The 21,869-nt window shown below is 40.6% G+C and overlaps 2 protein-coding genes across 34 annotated transcripts in view; one reads left to right on the forward strand and one right to left on the reverse strand.

The window, feature by feature from the left end:
• TENM3 (teneurin transmembrane protein 3) overlaps positions 1 to 21,869 on the forward strand; it is a 2,195,833-nt gene that overhangs the window by 2,119,744 nt on the left and 54,220 nt on the right. For all 33 annotated transcript variants that reach the window (XM_073341694.1, XM_073341703.1, XM_073341702.1 and 30 more), the window contains 5 exons: positions 1,627 to 1,843; positions 2,855 to 2,974; positions 3,395 to 3,656; positions 17,000 to 17,267; positions 17,804 to 17,947. In XM_073341694.1, coding sequence (XP_073197795.1) covers positions 1,627 to 1,843; positions 2,855 to 2,974; positions 3,395 to 3,656; positions 17,000 to 17,267; positions 17,804 to 17,947 — 1,011 coding nt within the window. The remainder of the gene's footprint in view (positions 1 to 1,626; positions 1,844 to 2,854; positions 2,975 to 3,394; positions 3,657 to 16,999; positions 17,268 to 17,803; positions 17,948 to 21,869) is intronic.
• The window catches only part of DCTD (dCMP deaminase), a 178,747-nt gene that overhangs the window by 7,628 nt on the left and 149,250 nt on the right, over positions 1 to 21,869 (reverse strand). The gene's annotated exons all lie outside the window — the stretch shown is intronic.

Consider the following 21,869-nt stretch of genomic DNA (forward strand, 5'->3'; position numbering starts at 1 on the left):
GATTAGTTCAGAAGATGTCAATCTCATGCAGTTTTATGACCTGCAGACTACACAGCAGATGTACATTTGCTTTTTATAAACTAACAAAGATGAATGACTAAATTTGTGCATTTCTCTTTGGCAACTGTACCAAATATTGCCTGAGGGAGAACACAGAAGTGTAAAAATCAAAACAAAGCCTTTAACCGTGACTGTACTGGGTTTTAATACTGACCCACGTTAGTCTAGCCAAAACCAATATGGTATCAGAATATTTTGGTTATGAAAGCTTTCATATTTTAATGGAATCAGTCTGAAGAAAATCCTCCCAGGTATTATCAGTAATGCTTCTTCTTAATTCAATGTATGCTCTGAGTCATCACTCCTTTACCACTCCTGAAGTGCCCATTGATGTTGGTTGACTGAAGTAGGAGTTTTATGTGACCAAGAAATGGATCATCAGGCCCTTAATACTGTGCCAGCACACTAACTCTGTTCCATGTAGTATAGAAATTCATAAGCAAAATGCAGCATAAGCTACATTTGGAAGAAAACTTTATTTATATCATTTTAGCACATAATGCATTCATATAACCATAGTTTATTTGCGTGTGTGGTTTTAGTTTTAATAATAAAGCCAGCTGCTTTGTAAATGGAACTATCATAGGCTTCCTCAAGCTGCTGTATCAGTATATTTTCTGTTCTTTTGCAAAAATACAGTCCTCTTTCCTTATCTAAATTGAATGATAACACGCTTGAGCTATTTCAGCTTTGCTCCTCTTTTGGGGAAAACAATTATCAGCTCTACGATACTGTATTACATTACCTAGAAAACTTTCTGTAGCTGATGTTTCCAGACTTGTTTTACTTGCAGCTAATTAAACAGTAATCTATGTGAGTTTGATTTTAATCCCCCCCATATTAGATTTCTAGAGACGACAGGTTTAATCCGTATCGTATGTGAATGTGCTGCACCTATACATAAAAAAAAAAATCCATGTGTACATAAAGCATGCTTGTGTTAGCTAACATTCAGCACCAGCTGCTCATGAATTAAAATATAAAATGTTTAGCATAGATTTTTCTCTCATACATTTTTATGCAAAAGACTTAGCTTTGCTAAGAGCCACAAACCCTTTCTTCCAAAGTTAAGAAAATCTAGCTTGATAAATGTTCTTTAATATTTAAAGCTATTTACAGCACAAATACATTATATAGGTTCAAGAAAGCAGTGGAGTGGGAGTTACCTGTTTCTCTTCCTTGCATACCAAATAACCTTGCATAAAAGCTACTTAACCTCCATAAAAAGTATTTAATATTTATAAGTCAGCTGTGTCTGGAGATCCTAAATGCTTTGTTTTGTTTTAAATAAGCAAAATTTTTAATAACTATTTTTAATATGGGGACTAAACCTGCAAGATGCTGAGTGGCTTCAATTCCTATTGATTTCCATGGGAGTTTGGGAGCTCAGTACAAGGTTGGGCCTTTCATTTATTGAAAGTGAATTATTAAAAATCTAAACTACTGATATTATTTCATACTATAATAATTTTTAAATCCCTCTGAATGAAAATTGTGTCTAATTGCTCTTTCAGATATAAAGAACAGAAAGAAGTATTATTCATTTGTCTGAATTTCTGCCCACAGATGGATTAATTGACTGCATGGATCCTGACTGCTGCTTGCAGAGTTCCTGCCAAAATCAGCCCTACTGTCGTGGACTGCCTGATCCCCAAGATATCATTAGCCAAAGCCAACAATCACCATCTCAGCAAGCTGCCAAATCTTTTTATGACCGGATCAGTTTTCTTACAGGGCCGGACAGCACCCATGTAATACCTGGAGAAAATCCTTTCAATAAGAGGTGAATATGAATAGATCATTCCTTCATCAGCATAAAATGATATTTTAAAGTGTATATATGATTCACATTGTTAGGAGGTCCACTGCAATTGTGACATTTAATGGGGCGGGCTTTCAACAAATGCATCATTAATTTTTTTTAAAATATGACTATTTTATCTGATTTCTTACAAAAATTCAAATGGCTGGCGCTAGTGAGTTACACACACTTTGCCGTGTTAGTACCTAGGTTCTAAGAGGCTATTTCATTCAAGATTAAATAAATCTTCATTTAACCAGTTGATTTGGGTTAGCTCAGTTGGCAGTATATCAAACCAATGAAAATACCTCAGAAGGAAAGGCAGAGGGGCACTTTTAAGCTGAGGTCAGTAAATAATATTAATTATGAATTAATGTAATAGGATTATTAAGTGCATGACAGTATGGTTGCAATATACAGTTTGACTGGTGCTTTACAGAGTAGTAATGCCCTAAAAATAAACCAGGAACTGAAAGCAGGTGCCTTACATCTCACTGAGTGAAAGAAGATGATTTACACTAGCATTCCTGAATCTGCAGTTAGCAGCATTTGATGCAGTTGGGCACAGCAATTGATTAAAAGTTGGTGCACAAATGTTCCTTATTGCCCCTTTTACATTTTATACTTCTTGGTCCGTACAGAGTTACAGATTGCCTTGGAATTCATTGGAAAGTACATTTTTCTTTATGAAAATGCCAGAGATATGACACAGAAGGAAAGCCTAGAATTTATACATTTTAAAAATTCATCCCTAAATTCTTGGTAACTCTCCCAAGACAATGTGCACCAAATTAAATATACAGGGTAAATATAGAAGCAGTTAGAGAATGTAAATTAGAGTTTATAAGAGGGCAATGGCTTGGCAGTTTCAGTATGGATTACACAGATGCCATGTAATGGTGTGTTTGTTTTTTTAAGTTGTGTTACTGATAATCATGCTAGTAATACCTGAGCAAATAATTGCATAATCTAATTCTGCACTTTTTCCCACAGCCTTGCATCTGTCATCAGGGGCCAAGTATTAACTGCCGATGGAACGCCACTCATTGGAGTTAACGTCTCCTTTTTACATTATCCAGAATATGGTTATACAATCACTCGCCAAGATGGAATGTAAGTTTGCTGCCAGCCACTTCTGTCATTAGAATATGGAGATTGCCGTTTTACTTAATTTGAAAGCCTTGTTCCACCAGGAGTTGTAGACACTATCACTGCAAACTGTTCCTTTGTAAATACTGCAAAAACAGTTATCAGACATTTTCCTATTTGTTGATTATTTCTTTTAATTATTATTTTGAGAAAGGAAAAAGTTCTTGTTTATTTAAACACAGAGGCCATATTCTGCACTTTCTTACCCCAGTTTTACACCAATGTAATTTGAATAACTTTTCCATTGCTTCCAGTTGTGTTACACTGGCATAAAACGGGAGCAACAGGATAAAGAATCAGATCCATAAAATGCAAACTGTAAATGGCTTTGCACAGTATGTGACTTCTTTTTACTTTGCTGAATAACCTTATGATTTCTCTTAGGTTTGACTTGGTGGCAAATGGTGGTGCATCTCTAACTCTGGTGTTTGAAAGATCACCATTCCTCACACAGTATCACACAGTGTGGATTCCGTGGAATGTCTTTTATGTCATGGATACCCTGGTCATGAAGAAGGAAGAGAATGACATACCCAGCTGTGATCTGAGTGGATTTGTGAGGCCAAACCCTGTCATTGTGTCATCACCTTTATCTACCTTCTTTAGGATTTCTCCTGAAGATAGTCCCATTATCCCTGAGACACAGGTACAATGTGCTTTAAACTAAATAACATTTTCTATCAGATGTATTTTAGATTATCATGAAGAAGATATATGCTGCTGATCTATAATAATAAAGAATGTTGCATAATTAGTGGAAAAAGTGCTATATGTGAGTAAGTTAACACCAGTATTATGTGTTTTCAAAATCAGGTGCACAAAAGTATCTTGCATGCAAATACCTGACTTGTATACATGCCTGCCATAATTATAAGATACTGCGTGTCATGAACTGACAGATGTTAGCTGTGCATTGCCTTACAGGATCTGATGATCCTGCATGTTCAAAATGGGCATAGATTTGTGTATTTGACTTTATGACTGTCAGCCCTTAGTGCTCAAAATTATTATTTTTTAAGAACACACCTATAAAATTGCAAGTGAGAGATGAGGTTTTTTTATTGCAGTGCAAAGCCTTTATAGGACTATAGTTTGATTAATGTTATCAATTCATTGTTAATAAATATTATGTGCATATGTATTTTTTCAGTAGTAAGTGAGAAATTTCGCATTTGTGATATTTAAGGACATGATCTTGCAGGGCACTGAGCACTCTGAGTACCTTTTGAAACCTTTACACCTCCACACTTCGTAGGAGCAAGACCTAAAGTTGGGTTAAAGTTATCAAAAATGTAGTTTTGAACTAAAAATATATGCTTTGAAGATTTTTTGTTTCTAATATAGATTACATTACATTCCTTAATCTCAAATAACTAATCACTAATAGAATTTTCCTCTGCTCCCAAATAGAATTGCATTTGAAGAAATGACAATCGTCTTGGATTTTCCTGCTAAATTAGCTATTTTGTTTGTTTGCTTGCTTGCTTGCTTCATTATAACTGTGTAGAACATGTTTTTATGACTCTTCAGGAAGAAATATCCTTGCTTCCTGAGGGGGAACATAGCGGGTGCAATTAAAATTGGTTACATTTAGAGCTTTTAAGAAAAGGACAAAACAATAAAATAATTCATGGTAGGAACTGGTAAAGTATAAACAAACTGCAATTAAATATATTTAAGCCTAGGCTAGGCTACCCAGTATAGGCTTTTATCCTTCAGTGCTGTTTCTCTACATTTGATAGCTGCAACTTAAGTCAAAAATTATTTGCATAATACAATCCATTTCAAAATAGCTCCAATTTTCATGTTGTGGCAGCATATGATAGATTTGGTTCCAAACATTGATGGGAAGTGGCAAATATATTATTATAAAACAAGGAAAAAAGTAATACTGTACAATGCTAGTTGTAAAGAGCCTTAAAATCTTTTTGTTACATATGCATATATAAAAAAATAAAAATAATCCCCCTCCAAAAAGCCATCTTCACACCTGGCTTATTGTTTGACCTGTGCTAATGTGAGCACTTTTTGATTAAGGTAAGACACTAATTATTCATGCAAAAAGCTAATAATTAGACTATGCAAAAACACAAAGTAAGGATTTTTTTCTCACTCAGTGCATACACATAACTCATATTTCTTCTAATGGAAGTTACACAAATATATCTAGACTAATATACTCCATGAAGGTCAGATTCTAATCTCAGAAGCATGTGCATAATGCTACATCTCCCAGTACAAATTCAGATTTGCAGCTTATTCTATTCAAAAACTATCCATTACGTTTCTGAGGAGTGCTTGTATTTGTTTTTCTGAAAAGAGCCAGAGCCAGATTTACTGTAGGGAAGATTGGAGTTGGCATAGAAAACATAGAGGAGCAACTCCCCAGTTCCCTGCTAATCAACCATCCTGCTAATGTGGATTGGCAACACTCAGCACCACACGCAGGGGAGAATAATGTGCTGCATTAACTCTAGAGGTAACACTTCATCATCCCTTAAAGGTACTGTAACCCTAAGAGTGTTCTTCTGGAAACAGTACTTTTAGGGGATGATGAATCGTTACCTCTAGAGTCAGTGCAGCACACAAAAGGATTTAGGTACCTAACTGCCACTGTAAGTGCCTAAATCCCAGAATCAGGCCCCACTGGGATTCACAAAATACCTGCTCAGCTTCCACTGAGCCCTTAGTCAACCAAACTTGCTTAGCCTTAAAAGTTCCCAAGGTGCCATTGTGTCTGCCTGAGCGTATATGCGCTGAAGTCCCATGCCAGGCACCTAACAGACACCTACACCCCCGAGCATTCCACAGACTGGAGAAAGATAGTCTTTCCTCTGTCTAACTTGCCTGTTGGGTCTGAGCTGGTAAGCGTGCAGCTCGCTTCGTGGAATGGTCCAATACATGAGTTCACACAAAACAGCCAATGCCAGAACTGCTGCATCCTCATAACTTTTAGCTCAGTGGTTAAGGTACTCACCTGAGATGTGGGAGACCCTCGGTTCAAGTCCCCCAGGGAGCTGTTCTCTCTCCGGGGAGTGACCTAACAACTGAGCTATGGGATATTCTGATGTGGAGCTCTTTCAATCTCTCCTGTTGAAGCTGCTCCACTGTGAATATGAGTCATTGGAGCAGAAGGACTAGATCCTGGTATGACACTTCTCAGAGTGCCCAGGACTGTGGATCACTTTGTTTCCCCCCTGGCCTCAGTGAGAGAGTGAGTTACTGGTGCTAATCTGGGTGTCAGCTCCCTGACACCATCAGTCTGTTGCCCACCAAAACAATCTCCTCAGGCGTCTGCCATCCCCTACTTTGCCTTGCAGGTTAACAGTAGGTGTATCCTAGCCTCTGAATCCTCTGAAAGCATCCCCACTGTAGTATCCAGCCTCGTCACTGGGGACACTCAGAAATTACCAGATATTCTCTCTCCAGAGGAACAGTATACACACAGGCTGACGGGTACAAGTCAGGATCAGATCCTGTATAACATCACAGCACTAAAATATATTTATTGTGAAACAGTCATAACTTTATTAGCAAAGATTGAGATTTAAGAGTTAGAGAGTAGGGATAACAAGTGGAAACAGAAATGGTTACATTGTAAAAAAGTATAATGTGCTTCTTAGAGTCTAAACTTAACTTTCTTCTTTGAGTGATGGTCCCTATGCGTATTCCTCCATGGCTACACATGCGCCCAAGTCGGAGAATTCTTGACAGCAGTGTCTGTTAATCTGCGCATGTGCCCTCGCTCTCCTCATGCCTCCAACTTGGAAGATAAAAGGCAGAGTGGACTGACTGCCTCTCCAGTTTCTTCTTATCACTGCATGGCTTGGGTTGACACCTCCAGTGTCTGGAGCTTCATCTTCCTTTATTCTGTGAGCTGCAAATACATATGTATATATTTTGTAAAACATTTTAGAGCTTTATCTGATAGTTTTTAGCTAAATTTGGTAATTTAATAGTTATACTCTCCATCAGGAGGAATTCCCTTCTGCCCCGTACTATGCCCAGGATTCTGAGCTTCAAATCTGTGCTTCCAGCCCATGCTGCTTCTCAGGCAATGATGACCATCAACGCAGCCTTTACTGCCTTGGGATTGCGCACCTCTCAGCGAGGTGTAGATCGTGTTACTAGTTCCCTGGTCATACTTTTGAGGGGTGGGAACTTTGCCTTAAGAAGCACTTATTGGAGAAGGCCATGAGGCCGCAGTCAGACCCGGGGCAAGTCTTCTTGTTTAGCCTATGTGGACTTAGGATGTTCTAAGTCACAGGGTCATGACAAGAAAGTCCACAAATCCAGGGCTCTGTCAGTACCAGACTGCACTCCAGCAGCAACGGTGCCTCTGGTACTAATTGCTCCAGCTATGTTAGTTCATATGGACAAGATCCCTTGCACTCTAGAGTGAGCAGTCTTATGCTCCATCTGATGACACCTTTGGGCTCTGAGATCCCCAGCCTCCATCACCACCAGGTCCTTCCCTCACAAAGGAGGTCCTAAATCCACCAGGAGTTGCAACTTAAGTGGAAGAGTCTCTCTCCCATTCCATCATCTAGTCATGGTTTCCGTACAACGGAACCATTGGTACTGCTAATGGATGCAGAATCAGCATTTTCTTTCTCAGGAAATTCTGAACCACCCAATGAACCGATGTCTCCTCCTCTGAGGCATGCCTTCCTAGACAAGCGATCTGGATTGGTCTGGAACCAACCTCCAAACCTACAACTGCCTCAAAACTGTTGATACCCCATGCCATGGGGACCTTCACAATCACTGTTTGACCCACCTTATTGGCCAAACTGGGGAGAGTGGGGCCTGTATCATCCAGCATAGTCAACGCAATCTAGGGAGTCAGTCCACTCTTCCTCACCAAGAGGACAGCCAGAGATTCCTCCTGACACCATGGAAGAGAAAGATTATGAGCTGGATCCAGAAGTTCTGCCAGTATCAACCAGACTGCCCTCACCATCTCTCAATGAAGCACTTGCTCCAATGTTTCCATTCCCCCTAATGACTAGAAGCAGTTTCAGGAACTGTTATGTTGGGTTGCACAGGAGCTATGGATCTCCCTTAAGGAAGGTTCAGGATCCTCAGCATAAACTCATGGAGATCCTCCAGTTGTCTAGATCCAGCCAAATAGTACTTCCTGTTAATGAAGCCATTCTGGAACCAGCTAGTACAGTTTGGAATACCCCAGCCACTTATGTCCTTACCCCCACGAGGGAAAAAAAACCTTTATTTTGTCCCAGCCAAAAGGGTGGAATTTCTCTTTTCTCATCTTGTTCCTAACTCTTTAGTTGTCTGAGTTGCCATAGACAGATCTAGGCAGCAACATCCTAGATCTACTCCAGTCGATAAAGAGGGTAAATTGCTTGTTTTATTGGGAGGAATAATCTTCGCTTCTACTAGACTTCAGTTCAGAATAGCCAGTTACCAAGCACTGATGGCTAAATATCATTACCTGAATTATTGTAATATTTGAGTGCAGGGGACTGGACTAGAAGATCTCTCGAGATCCCTTCCAGTCCTATGATCCTATTATTCCAAATTCACAGACTTCATCAACAAGGAGAGAGCTCGATTTCAGGCTCTCACTGAGGAAGACCAGTTAAGTAGATGCAGCAGATACATCTTTGAGGACAGCAGCTACTGTTATTGTGATGTGCCATGAATTACAGTATCTTTGAATCATTCCAATCACCTACAAGCTATCTTCACTAACGTCCCAGTTTAAAGACATTATGTCTCACTGTTGCTTTCTAGATGAAAATGTCAGCAATCTTATTTACATCTAGTTCCCTGGTGTTGTCTTGATGCACATTAAGGACAGCTACATTATTCAGTTGTGTCTGTTCTGTTGATGACTGGAGATGATTTTTAAGTCTTCTGAAGCTGGAGAATGAGTTCAGGATGATACAGGCACAGTGAAAAGGATTCTTATAAATCTGCAGTACTCTGGAAACATAGTGCTTCAGAGTACCGCAAATGACTACAAGAGCTCTTTCATGATATGTAACAGCTAATTTAGGCATGTAAAATTGAGATTATATTTTGTCATGTGCATTACTTTGCATTTAACATTGAATTTCATCTGCCATTTTGTTGCCAAGTCACCCAGTTTTGTGAGATCCCTTTGTAACGCTTTGCAGTCTTTTTTTAACTTAACTGTCTTGAGTAATTTTGTATCATACGCAAACTTTGCCACCTCCCTTTTTGCCGATCATTTATGAATATGTTGACCAGCACTGGTCCCAGTACAAGCCCCTGGGGACAACACTATTTGCCTCTCTCCATTCTGAAAACTGGACACTATTTTTTCCTATGAGTTCTTGAACCCCGGAGCATCCACAAAGTTGGCGCCTGTGGTCACAGGGTTCAGAAGTTCCCTTTCCCTGCACCTTCTGTGGCAACCTCATTATCCCAATCTCAACCCCCATCTAAAAGATACTTTAGGCTACCACCTGCCGATTCCCACACACCATTTAGCACTCTTTTTCCACATCTAGAGTGGAATAACGATGGTCAGGTGGGTACATCATCCATTCCAACTATGCGATCGAATTTACCTCCCTCTCTGCCCCCTCCGTAACCTCTATTTTCCACCCTGTGACAGGGTCGGGCCAGATGGCTACAGGAGAGTGATAGAAGACAGCTATATTAGCCCCAGGTTAAGTAGGTCCCTTTTCCCAGAGTAAGGTAACAGGGAAGGTTGCAAAACAATCAGGAACTTTCTGGAAACAATTAAGGCAGACAGGCTGATTAGAACACCTGCAGCCAATCAAGAAGCTGCTAGAATCAATTAAGGCAGGCTAATTAGGGCACCTGCGTTTTAAAAAGGAGCTCATTTCAGTTTGTGGTGTGTGTGCGAGGAGCTGGGAGCAAGAAGAGCAAGAAGCTGAGAGTGAGAAGGTGTACTACTGGAAGACTGAGAAGTACAAGCATTACCAGACATCAGGAGGAAGGTCCTGTGGTGAGAATAAAAAAGGTGTTGGGAGGAGGCCATGGGGAAGTAGCCCAGGGAGTTGTAGCTGTCACGCAGCTGTTACAGGAACCACTGTAGACAGCTGCAATCCATAGGGCCCTGGGCTGGAACCCGGAGTAGAGGGCAGGCCCGGGTTCCCCCCATCCCTCCATTCCCCCAACTCCCTACTTGATACTGGAGGAGTTGACCTGGACTGTGGGTTCCACCAGACGAGAAGGTCTCTGGCTTGTTCCCTGATCCACTAGGTGGATCAGCAGAGTCTGCGGGAATTGTCCTTCTTCCTTTTCCCCATGCTGGCCAGTGATGAGGCTAATTGAGTGAACTGCAGATTTGAGCCACAAAAGTGGCCAAAGTGAAGTCTGCCATGAACCTCTGAGGCGAGCAAATCCGCCAATAAGCGCAGGACCCACCAAGGCAGAGGAGGAACTTTGTCACAACCCCTTTTCAGGGGCCATTCTTACGAGGAGATTCTCAAACAACATAACAACAAGGAGCTCTTTTCCCACTATAAACCTTGTCCAGGTATGTCTAACACTCCATATTGCTGGTGGGATAAATCTTTCTGTGGCCCTGACGAGAAGCCATTTTGAAGTTGAGTTTTAGTGGCTTCTCTTCCCCTACACTTCCATAGCTGAATACCATGGATGCTCAAAATGATAAGGTTGACTTGGGTTTTCTGCAAGCCCTTGCTCAGTTTGGTGTCCAGAATGAATTCTCCTGCCCCAATGAGAGCATAGGAACTAGAAAGACTTTTTCTTCTACTCCCTTCACTTATCATTGGTTTAATTAGTGGTGAGACCAGTCAGCAGGTGTATGGTCTTTGTTCAGTCTAATGTGTCATTGGAGATTCAGTTCTATGGATGAGCTCTATCATTCATTTGGTCTTAATTGTAAGCCGAACTGTTGATTTGCTGCTCACAAGATCCCATTACAATAATTTGAGAGGAAACCCTGACAGAGCTTGTTAAGACTTCCCTTAAAGATTGGAGAACTTTATCTAGTTCTGGGGATAGACCCTTTCATCAAATATCTCCAAGGTTTATCCTCTCCAGCTTGGATCCAGCAGTTTTCATTTTCTATACTTCTATACCTCTGGAATCTGTAAATATCCTGATTTATACTTCTTCTGTGCTTCTATCTGCCTAAAGCTTTTCTACAGCTCCCATCTCTGTTGTATCTGTATAATGCAAGGAATGGTTTAGGCTTCTGACTCCAGGAGAGGGTTCCAGCTCTCCAAGCAGAGCGAGAGGCACCTACCTCTAGCCCAGACTTAGAGGAGTGGGGCTTAGGATCCACCCCTCTCCTCAGCATCTGCTATTCACTAGCTTAGGCAGCACCCTCTCTTGCCTGCTGGCTTTTGTGGATCCTAAGCATTTTGTGGGCACCTCTCTCTTCTTGTGCATTGTATTTAAAGCCAAGGCACCCAGTTCAGGGTTTATGAATTCCATTGGGTGGCTAGGCATCTAAAAGTTAGGCACTGCAATACTCAATGTTGACAATGTCTAAGTCCCTTTGTGGATTTGGGCCTTCGAGCATTCATGGCAGTTGCTCAATGCAGCCAAACTCAGTAGTGGGAAGGAGTTCTTTACCTCACTCTGACTGTATCTTCTCCAGTCCTGCATCCATCAGTGCATATCAACCCCAGTTAGTTTCACCATACTTACTATGGCCCCATATTGTTTTAATTCAGGCCTGAGATGTGATTTACAATAGTCAGTACTGCAGTGCTAAGGCATTTTGCAACGTGGGTAAGTTGGGTCTCTTGGGCCATGTATGGCTGAATGGGCCAACTTGAGTTCTCAGTAGGACAAATTTTCTCTGTTTCTGTGGAAACTGAGATGACCCTTATCTGAGTACTGTAGGTTTAGTGTTCCACAATTGTCCTTCTAAGAGGCTTGATCATGCATAAATGCAATGTTTCATCCTTTGGGATTTAGTAGTTCAGTGTAGTATTTTGGTACCTGGAATATTACTTCATCCCCATGCAGAATTAGTATTCTTCAAGACACTTGGATTCCCTATTGGGATAAGTTAGTGTATGAGCAGAGTGGCTGAGCTGATGAATTCTGATTTTTGTCCTTGAAGACCTTCTAGTTCTAGTTCTTCATTTAACGGATTCACCATCCAGACACCTGTGAGAAACTCTGTCTGTATCTGCAGATTTAACTTTTTAGTAATAAGGTTAGAGAATTAATGGTTCAGGAGGAGGGCTGGAGGGCTGGTTCCTTACTCACCTCTAGATTGCCGAAGTTCTCAGGGAGCTCAGTTAAGACAGAGCACAGCTAGTGGAACAGTGTGATTTGTAAGGACTTGTTACATTTCCAGGATTCGGAGTTAGATCCACAAAGGGATTTGGGTGCCATTTTAGACACCTAAGTCCAAAATTTAGATCCTCAAAACGCCCATTCAGCTGCTGCCCAATCCTAGGTCTCTAGGCCTAAAGTCCCTAGTCTCCTAAAAGTCCCTTTGGTGCCTAAAAATCTGCCACTGAGCATGTGCACAGCTGCATCAGGACAGACACCCAGGCCCCCAGCTCAAACCTAAAACCTAGTAAACATTCCCCGTCTATGTCCCCTGTGAGACCCAGTCCAGTAGGCATTCTCAGAGACCACCTAACAGATCAGTCCCCACACAAAGCACAGGAGCAGGTGGAGGTGGTGCCTGTGCCTTCTAGCAAAAAATTATGATAGTTGTGGTGTCTATGCCTTTTAGCCCAGAGGTTAGAGCACTCACCAAGGATGTTGGGCCCCAGGTTCATGTCCCCTCTATATCTAATGTGGAGCAAAGACTTGAACTTGGATTTTCTACATTAGAAGTGAGCACCCAACCACTGAGCTGTAGGGTGTTCTTTGGTAGGGTCTCCCCCTCAGTTTCTGTTGTTGAAGCTGTTCAACTTTGTATAATTAAATAGTCATTGGAACTGGGACTTGAAGTGTGGTCTTCCACCTCCTAGTTGAGTGCCCGAACCAATGGGATGTAAAATCATTCTCTCGCCCGGATCCACTGAATATTTAAGTATTTATAGGAAGTGGAACGGCTTCAACAGAAAAGATGGAGAGAGACCCACCTGTTGCTATCCCATAGCCCAGAAGTTAGGTGCTGTCCTGAGAGGTTATAGATGTGGGTTCAGACCTAATCACACAAAGTGGGGTATTTGAATCAGCATCCCCCACATCCCGGGTGAGCGCTCTAACCCCTGGATCAAGATTATAAGGGGGAGTATGTGGCAGCTTCTCTTACTTGTGTTTGCAAGAAAGGGCTTAGACACTTCATTCCAGGAGAGGATAGGGCTCATGACTATAAGTCCCAACCAAAGATGGGCACCTCCCTCTGACCCAGATTTAGGCACCTAAGATCCTTTGGGGGCAGTGCTTAGGCCACACCCTTCTCCTGGGCATTTCCTATGGCTAACATAAGCAGCACCTCGTTCACCTTGCTGGCTGTGGATCCATGGTTAGGTGCCTAGCTCTCCCCATGCATTGCATAGGAAGCCAGGGTGCCTACGTCTGGGCTGTGGATTCTACTAAGCAGCAGAGCACCTAAAGTGAGGAGTTGCAGTGCTGAGCCCCCTTTGTGAATCTTACCCTAGCAATAGTCAGTTTTTCATCTCAGTAAGACCTGAATTTGGCTCCTGGTTCTTAATGAGGCAGCCATCCAAACCCACTGTAGAGCTTTCTGAAAATGCCCGCCAGAGTGGCCTGTTTACTTTCTGTTCTCTCAGCTAAGCAGGTGGATGGATGCTTTAGGACTTAGCACTACTCTTCTTCACTTTCTGGTTGCAAGAGAAGATTTGAGTAAACTTTGGGACTAACAGGAACCATCGTGCTGTGTTCATTTATGGATGTTGTTTTCCTTTGTTTCTCTACTCAAGTTGCTTTTTTTTTCCTCCAGAAAGAGAACAGCATCTGTTAGTTCACTTTTTAAGTGCAGCGTGGGAGTCCTTCAAACACCTTAAAGAGTTGTTTTACCTTGAAGGTCTTAGTAAAGGAACAGATCCTCAGTTACTTATATCTCTGGATGGGTTTTTACATTTTTAGCCTGCAGAGATTTGTTTACCCTCCAGTTCAGAGGAGCATCCCCTATAGTCTCTGCAACTTGGGCCAAGGCACTGCAAAAGTAATTTTAGAGGCAACACAAATATCACCAATTTTAAGCACTTGCTTAATGACAGTACTGTGTGTCATCTGCTCTCAGTGATGATTGGTGAAGTGGGAAGAGCAGATATTTGACAATTAAGAATTGCTTATCAGTAATTGGACTTGTCCTAGTAACCTGTTCCCCATTCTACTCCTCCTTTCCTTTCTACTGTAATATGAAGTTCTACACAGTGTGGGAAGTTTCTGACTGGAGGAGAAGAGAGGTGCTTGCCTATATATACCTTACTTGAATGACAGCTTTGTTGCATCCTAAGCTTCCTGTTAGATGAGCTAAGCTGCTGTCAGTGATAATTGGTCATAGAAAGAGAAAAGAGAAGAATATAATTAATGTCATGTAAATCTTTCTTAACATACCTGCAGTAGTTTCCATCAGTTATCGGATATTATGACATCTAAGGCCTCTTAAACTCTATAGGCCAGGTCCTTGGACCTTCTTAAAGAAGCAACCTCTTAAAGGGTGCATAAGCAGTTTTAAAACTGCATCTGAGGATTTCCCTAGCATAGAGCTCCCATAGCCAGCCCTCTGCCAGCCTGTATTGGTGCTTGCCTCAACATAGATGACATTTTGGGGTGTAGAGAAGCTGGGTAGAGCACAGTGCTTCCCTGCAGACTGTTATCCACCAGTATAAGTTAGTACATTGGCCTTGGCTGCCCGAGGACCAAGGGATGGAAAAGTAGAGTAAAGCTGCCTAAATTTGTTTCCCAGGAGCACTAAGTGCTGCTATGTCCCCATACTGCTTTAATTCAGCCCTGAGATGTGATTTATAGAAAGCTTTTAATTTTAATGGGGATGCTTGGTGGCTCTGCCTTCAGTATTTAGGAATGTGATTCTTATCCAGTTAAAGTCCTGAGTGAAATAAAGGTGATGGACTATCTTAATCCATAGAATGCTGTCATAAATATAAAGGGAAGGGTAAACCCCTTTGAAATCCCTCCTGGCCAGGGGAAAGTTCCTCTCACCTGTAAAGGGTTAAGAAGCTAAAGGTAACCTCGCTGGCACCTGACCAAAATGACCAATGAGGAGACAAGATACTTTCAAAAGCTGGGAGGAGGGAGAGAAACAAAGGGTCTGTGTCTGTCTGTAGTCGTCTTGGCCAGGGACAGAACAGGAATGGAGTCTTAGAACTTTTAGTAAGTAATCTAGCTAGGTATGTGTTAGATTATGATTTCTTTAAATGGCTGAGAAAAGAATTGTGCTGAATAGAATAACTATTTCTGTCTGTGTATCTTTTTTGTAACTTAAGGTTTTGCCTAGAGGGGTTCTCTAGGTTTTTGAATCTAATTACCCTGTAAGATATCTACCATCCTGATTTTACGGGGGGATTTCTTTATTTCTATTTACTTCTATTTTTTATTAAAAGTCTTCTTGTAAAACACTGAATGCTTTTTCATTGTTCTCAGATCCAAGGGTTTGGGTCTGTGGTCACCTATGCAAATTGGTGAGGCTTTTTATCCAACATTTCCCAGGAAAGGGGGGGGAGTGCAAGTGTTGGGAGGATTGTTCATTGTTCTTAAGATCCAAGGGTCTGGGTCTGTAGTCACCTAAGCAAATTGGTGAGGCTTTTTACCAAACCTTGTCCAGGAAGTGGGGTGCAAGGTTTTGGGAAGTATTTTGGGGGGAAGGACGCGTCCAAACAGCTCTTCCCCAGTAACCAGTATTAGTTTGGTGGTGGTAGCGGCCAGTCCAAGGATAACGGGAGTAATATTTTGTACCTTGGGGAAGTTTTGACCTAAGCTGGTAAAGATAAGCTTAGGAGGTTTTTCATGCAGGTCCCCACATCTGTACCCTAGAGTTCAGAGTGGGGGAGGAACCTTGACAAATGCAGAAACCCTTCATGTCCAACTACCACACACAAACTCTAATTCTCATGGGAGGTGGAAAAACTTATAAAAACAGGATTGAACGTTTCTGATATCAGAAAGCAATGAGCTGATGTCCAAACAGTGAAAATTGATCAGGAAATATGGGGAAGAAAGCTCTAGTTTAAAATATTTACAATACAGAAATAAGACAGATATTCTATGAAACACTAGTATTATTATTTAACATTTGTACTACAGTAGCAATTAGAGGCCCTAATCAAAATCTGGATCCCCATTGTGTGAGGGGCTGTACATACACATTCTAAGCAATAACTCGCTGCCCAGAAAAGCTTATTATCTAAATAGGCAATATAGACAAGGGATGGGGAAAAGGAATTATTTTGTATGCTAACAAGTAACTTCATAATTGCATTCTTAATTATAGTAAAATTGACTTGTCACAATATGGTGTCTTAGGTTTGTTGATGTTGCTCAGAGAAGCATTCTCACTTCTGAGTGAATTAAGTGTCTATCCCAGAAGAGCATTGTCAGCTTCATGCAGGGACATGTAGGAGTGATTGCTGGATCTCAGATGCCCAGTGCTCATTTATCTTCAATAGGGAGAGTGCTAGCTGTATCACAGTTACTGTATGTGATACACAACATGGATGGTGGCTTCAGAAGAAGCTATTTGCCCAGTGCACTTAGACAGAAAGAGGATGCTTTACTGACAAAACTGTTGTGGAAAAAGAGACTGGAGGTGTTCTTCCAGGAAAACAAAGAGATGTCCGTAAGTCTTTGAAAGTTTGCTGCAGAAAATAATAATTGAGCGACTTCATCACAAAAAGACTGTAAGATGTCTTTAAGAAAACGTAGAATATTGTGATTTCTTTTGTTAGAATGTTTTACTTTATTGAAATGCAGTTCAGATATAGGCTCTGATTCACTATGGATTTTAATATACTGTTCAAGGTATGATTTTAAAATACTATTATATTCAGATTAATCTGAAAATAACTTACATTATTGTAATGTTTCTTTATCAACAATTAGGTACTTCATGAAGAGACTACAATTCCAGGAACTGATTTGAAATTATCATACTTAAGCTCTAGAGCTGCAGGATATAAATCAGTTCTTAAGATCACCATGACCCAGTCTGTTATACCATTTAACTTAATGAAAGTTCATCTTATGGTGGCAGTGGTGGGAAGACTTTTCCAGAAATGGTTCCCTGCATCCCCAAATCTGGCTTACACTTTCATATGGGATAAAACTGATGCATACAACCAGAAGGTCTATGGCTTATCTGAAGCTGTTGGTATGTACAGTGTGATGCTTTTCTGAATTTATTACTATCTTGGAATCATAGTGTTAAATTGAAACTGACCATATCAGTTGATCAGAAAATATTTAGCACAACAGCATTGTACTGAAATGTATTAGAAAGAATTAAGGTAAACTTTTTATAATAAAAATGTATTTCAAATTAAAAAGAGATCACAAATTGATAGTTTTTCATTTGTATTAAATAACTTGGAGGATAGACCCAATGTGGATAGTTTTTGTGGATCTCATTTTAAGCACAGTGGAAAATTAATGTGGAAAAAACCCACTCTGTACTGCATCCTTGTCTTAGGACAGACTTAGTCTACTGCTCTTTTTAAAAACAAAATAATTTTAACCATCTGAAATTCCTTTTTTAAATTATGAAATATTTGAACAATCTCTGTATGATAAAGGATATACAGGTTTTAATCACAAGCTTAGTATAGAAATGTAAAGTTAGTTTTCTGAACAAAATTCCATTTTTCAACTATGGTGGGGAATATGAAACATGATTTATTATGATTCCAGTGTCTGTGGGTTATGAATACGAGTCTTGTTTGGATCTAACTCTCTGGGAAAAGCGGACTGCCATTTTGCAGGGATATGAACTGGATGCCTCTAACATGGGTGGTTGGACATTGGATAAACATCATGTGTTGGATGTTCAGAATGGTAAGGACGTATTCTTGTTATTGTTCATTTTAATATTTTACTCTAGTGCCCTTGCTTGAAGCATATTGTTATAATTAATCAAATATTTTCTTCGGTTTAAAAAAGGTACCATACCTGAACAAAGATTTACAGTTGATGCCATATTTCATATTTCTCGCTCCTTAAAATTACATAAACTGTTGGGATTTTCCTTAACAAAGGTGTCACAATGAAAAACATCTTACTGAATTTTTTTAGTTTACAAAATTTTATTTTATCTTCAAATTGGTTTTAATATATGTTTAATATTTTAATGACTATGTGTGCCATTAAGGAAGCCCTGATTTTTAAAAAAAAATCATATCTCAGAATACTGAAATTGTTTCCTACTAGTTATGTATTATCAGTGTGATGACTGGCACTTTTGCTCCCACTTAGTGAAAATTACATAGCAATAATCAAAGCCTCTGCCAGACCCAGATCTCTTCACTCTTAGACCTCACTTTGGCCCTCAGTTACACAGGAGAAACTCCTACTGAAGTCATAATCCCCAGCAGCAGAATGTCTACCTGGAGAGGGATTCTATCAGCTCAAAGCACCTGCACCTCCCCTCTACTAGAGCTCTCAGCTGTGCTGGCTGGAAAGGAGAGGGGTGTGTGGCCAAGGCATGCAGGGCATGTCCTGATTCAGCATGTTCCCTGGGCAGCCTCCACAGACAGGGTTCAGACTGCAACTTAAAGTTGACTCAACAGAACTGTGAAGGAAGGATGGCGATGCAAACACTGCCTGCCTTCTGTGAGGTGAATGGGTTTGATGGCCAGCCACAGGCACAAATCAGAGATCTGATTAAAGCCCAAAGTTGTCAAGCTGACTTCTAACTGATAAACAAGGGCCTCATTAAACAGTCATGGGATAAGAGGGAAGGTTCTCTCATGGGTCAGTAAGTGATTAAAAGATAGGAAACGAAGGGTAGGAATAAATGGTCAGTTTTCAGAATGGAGAGAGGTAAATAGTGGTGTCCCCCAGGGATCTGTACTGGGACTAGTGCTGTTCAACACATTCATAAAAGATCTGGAAAAAGGGGTAAACAGTGAGGTGGCAAAATTTGCAGATGATGCAAAACTACTCAAGATAGTTCAGTCCAAAGCAGACTGCAAAGAGTTACAAAGAGATCTCACAAAACTTGGTGATGGAGCAACAAAATGGCAGATGAAATTCAATGTGGATAAATGCAAAGTAATGCACATTGGCAAACATAATCCCAGTTATACATATAAAATGATGGGGTCTAAATTAGCTGTTACCACTCAAAAAAGGAATCTTGGAGTCATTGTGGATACTTCTCTGAAAACATCCACTCAATGTGCAGCAACAGTCAAAAAAGCAAACAGAATGTTGAGAATCATTAAGAAAGGGATAGATAATAAGACAGCAAATATCATATTGCCTCTATATAAATCCATGGTATGCCCACATCTTGAATACTGCATGCAGATGTGGTTGCCCCATCTCAAAAAAGATATATTGGAATTGGAAAATATACAGAAAAGGGCAACAAAAATGATTAGGTGCATGGAACAGCTTCCATATGAGGAGAGAGTAATAAGAATGGGACTTTTCAGCTTGGAAAAGAAACGACTAAGGGGGGATATGATTGAGGTCTATAACATCATGACTGGGGTGGAGAAAGTAAATAAGGAAGTGTTATTTACTCCTTCTCATAACACAAGAACTAGAGGTCACCAAATGAAATTAATAGGCAGCAGGTTTAAAACAAACAAAAAAGTATTTTTTCACACAATGCACAGTCAACCTGTGGAACTCTTTGCTACAGGATATTATGAAGGCCAAAACTATAACAGGGTTCAAAAAAAGAACTAGATACATTCATGGGGGATAGGTCCCTCAATGGCTATTAGCAAGAATGGTTTCCCTAGCAACTGTTTGCCAGAAACTGGGAATGGGCAACAGGGGATGGATTACTTGATGATTACCTGTTCTGTTCGTTCCCTCCGGGGCACCTGGCATTGGCCACTGCTGGAAGACAGGATATTTGGGCTAGATGGACCTTTGGTCTGACCCAGTATGGTCATTCTTACGTTCTTATATTCTCACTAACTTCAGCTAATGGGGGACCAATTGTGGATTAGTAAGATTTGAGTTTTCATGGGTGTCAAAAGCAGCATCAATGTGTCTAACATGCTTGTCATTGGCCTATTATAGAGTGTCCTGTCATGCCCCCGCCCCAACTCCACAGAGTACATTTCCATGGAGACAGGCTACTTACAATTCATGTTGCTAATGCTTCTCCTTGTGGCCCCTCTCCCTGGCAGGATGTCTCATGAATGACTCTGCAGCACTTTTGGGAACACTGACATCAAGAAGAAGCCAGTGGGGCAGAGAGGCTCTCTTCTCTTAGAATAGGCACTGCTAACTCCTGTACATTTTCATGTGTCACTTCATTGCAGCTAGATTGAACCAGCTCCCCAACAATCAGTTCCACCCTGCCTACTGCTCCTCACTTGATGGAGAAGGGGAGTGGTGGAGATTGCTAGGGACTGCCCAGAGCAACAAAGCAGCAGTCAGAATTATAGTATAGTAATTATAATTTACATAGTGCCTTTCATACTAAAGGATCCAAAACCAAAATTCATATGAGGATTGCTCCACTCCCCAGTGAAATATAGCCAACTTTGGAATAAAACGAGGCAGCTGTTTAACAGTGTTCAGCAGCATGGCATAAGAGTTTAGAAAAGGAAGTGAAGAATACTGTATTCAGTTGAATCTGTAAGGAAAATTAGATAAGCAGAATGAAATTACGCAAGTTGGAATTTGGTCAGGATGTGCTGTACTCTTACAGAAAGTATGTGGCAGGGCCTCCCTCTAACACTATGCTGGGGCATCAGTTCAGTACTGATCTAGGGCATGTCTACACCACAGCTGAAGGTGCAATTGCAGATGTACCCACTCTAACTTTAATCTAGCACAGGTAACAATAGCAGTGAAAATGCTGTGGCATGGACTTCGGGATGGGCCAGCAACCTGAATACGCACCCAGTGTCACCAGCAGTCTTGTCCTGTGGCAGCTAGCCTGAAGTGAAGACTTATGCCACCATATCTTCACTACTATTGTTACGGCACTGCAATGACACCTTCATTTGTGGTGTAGCTATCCTGAAAGAGAAGAATGCTCCTTCCAGCAGCATCCAAGTCTTTTGTGGAGGTTTCCCATCTACGTGTTGGCTCAGTTTGATCCTGCTTAGCTGGTGTGATATGATGGGTCGTAACCTAACTGGTACTGCTGAATAGGAGAAAAATAATATAACCAATTAAGGGGAAATGGAAATTTTGAATTTAAAATGTCAGAAAAGAACCATGCAAAATTCTTAAGATATTTATAAAAATGCAAAGATGCATGTTTTATTTAGTCTAGTTTTTTAAAAATTATGAGGTTGTTTCTATTCACAAGGTGAATTGATTGTGGCTTTAAATTATGTTCAAGAGTAGATTTGACAAGTATGACTTTTCAAAGTGACATGTGTCTAATTGAATAAAGAAAGTAGTTAGTTGTAATGACAAGGTGGATGAGCTGGAGAAATTTATTCAGAGGGTACAGACAGTGACAGGTGTTTGTATGGACACCCTGAACCACTGCAATAAATATTCTAATGTTCATCTTTCCATTCTGTGATAATAGAGGAGAAATATGAAGGACCAATTTTTCAAAGTAATGACAGAATAAATCATGTGCACTAGTGCAGAGTCTTGACTTGTAGGAGTCTTCTTATAAAAATTATATAACTTAGCTATTTCAGCAAAATTATGGTTCCATGGTTGTCACAAATGAGGTAATCATAGGAAGGGGATTTCAGATGCCATTAATGCATTCTTTCTCAGACTATTCATGAAAAACAAACTCCATTTGCTATTATGATGCAGCCTT

The sequence above is a fragment of the Lepidochelys kempii genome, chromosome 4 (assembly GCF_965140265.1).
Source record: "Lepidochelys kempii isolate rLepKem1 chromosome 4, rLepKem1.hap2, whole genome shotgun sequence".
In the NCBI taxonomy this organism is placed as follows: Eukaryota; Metazoa; Chordata; order Testudines; family Cheloniidae; genus Lepidochelys; species Lepidochelys kempii.